General features: G+C 43.1%; 1 protein-coding gene across 1 annotated transcript in view; it reads left to right on the top strand.

The window, feature by feature from the left end:
* Positions 1–599: 599 nt before the first annotated feature.
* Positions 600–1,062, top strand: part of SFSWAP (splicing factor SWAP) — a gene marked incomplete at its 5' end in the record, with an annotated part of 66,700 nt that continues 66,237 nt past the window's right edge. The window contains 1 exon segment of the mRNA XM_014587407.1: positions 600–769. Coding sequence (XP_014442893.1) covers positions 600–769 — 170 coding nt within the window.

Raw genomic sequence — 1,062 nt, 5'->3', positions numbered from 1 at the left:
CTCCTTAAACTGCACGTGTTTGTTGCTGTTCCTATGTATGTGTGTCTCTCTATCACATAACCCAGCACTTATTTCCTCAGCCAAGGGGCTAGGGGCGAGCCTAGCCAAGATTTTACCTCCAATGGACGCAAGTTTCTTTGGTGAAGATCTCTCCTGAGAGTTCGGGACTAGCAGAAAGAAGCGAGGAAATTTCGACCGTTTGGTTCTTACGGATAGGTATTTATGTACTCGGTTTGTGTGAATGTAAGCTATGATATTTAACTTTCCAGAAAAAAAAAAAAAAGCTTTTTTATGCAAGTGGCATTAAATGGTTGACCAAACCATAACCGGTGAGAACTGCCGGTGAGGTGGATATGATTTATACTATTAAGGGTCATTTGCTTCTAAATCTACTTTACCGTACTGAGTGAGGGAGCCTAGACTCTGTTAAGGTAATCTGAGTTTAAAAGTGGGTGAGATACACTAGCCAGATTAATCGCATCTGAGAGCTTTTCTGCTTGCTTGCATAGTCGCCTTCAGCTCCCCTGGTAAGTATGCGTCTAGTGCACACACCACCTGCAGGTGCACTCCGCCCGCTGACCGGCTCGCTCGCATTACAGATATGATGGGCGTGGTCACCTGCATGACCTCTCCGAGTACGACGCCGAGCACTCCACGTGGAACCGCGACCACCAGCTGTCTGAAGAGGAAGCGCGAGTAGAGGCCCTGTGTGATGAGGAGAGGTATTTAGCCTTGCATACGGACTTGCTTGAGGAGGAGGCGAGGCAAGGTACTGCTCAAGAAAAACTTACTTAAGCAACAAACTTCTAAAAATTTTTAAGTATTTAAAAATTTACTCCCATTCATTTTTTTATACTCACTCTTTCTGATATTATCTTGACAGTACCCAGTGGATTGGAAAACAGCAGTCTTTGCGTTCTGAGAGGACCTCAGGATAGTTTATATGTAGAGCCACAGAGACTTTTCCCAGCTTTTGAGGGCAGACTGGGATTTGAAAAAAAAAAAAAAAAAAAAACAAAAACAAAATCTTTAAACGGTGCTTTTTTAAAAGTTTGTATAAAA

The sequence above is a fragment of the Tupaia chinensis genome, unplaced genomic scaffold (genome assembly GCF_000334495.1).
Source record: "Tupaia chinensis unplaced genomic scaffold, TupChi_1.0 Scaffold000211_1, whole genome shotgun sequence".
Classification (NCBI taxonomy): domain Eukaryota; kingdom Metazoa; phylum Chordata; class Mammalia; order Scandentia; family Tupaiidae; genus Tupaia; species Tupaia belangeri.
This window is presented reverse-complemented; position numbering and strand designations above follow the sequence as displayed.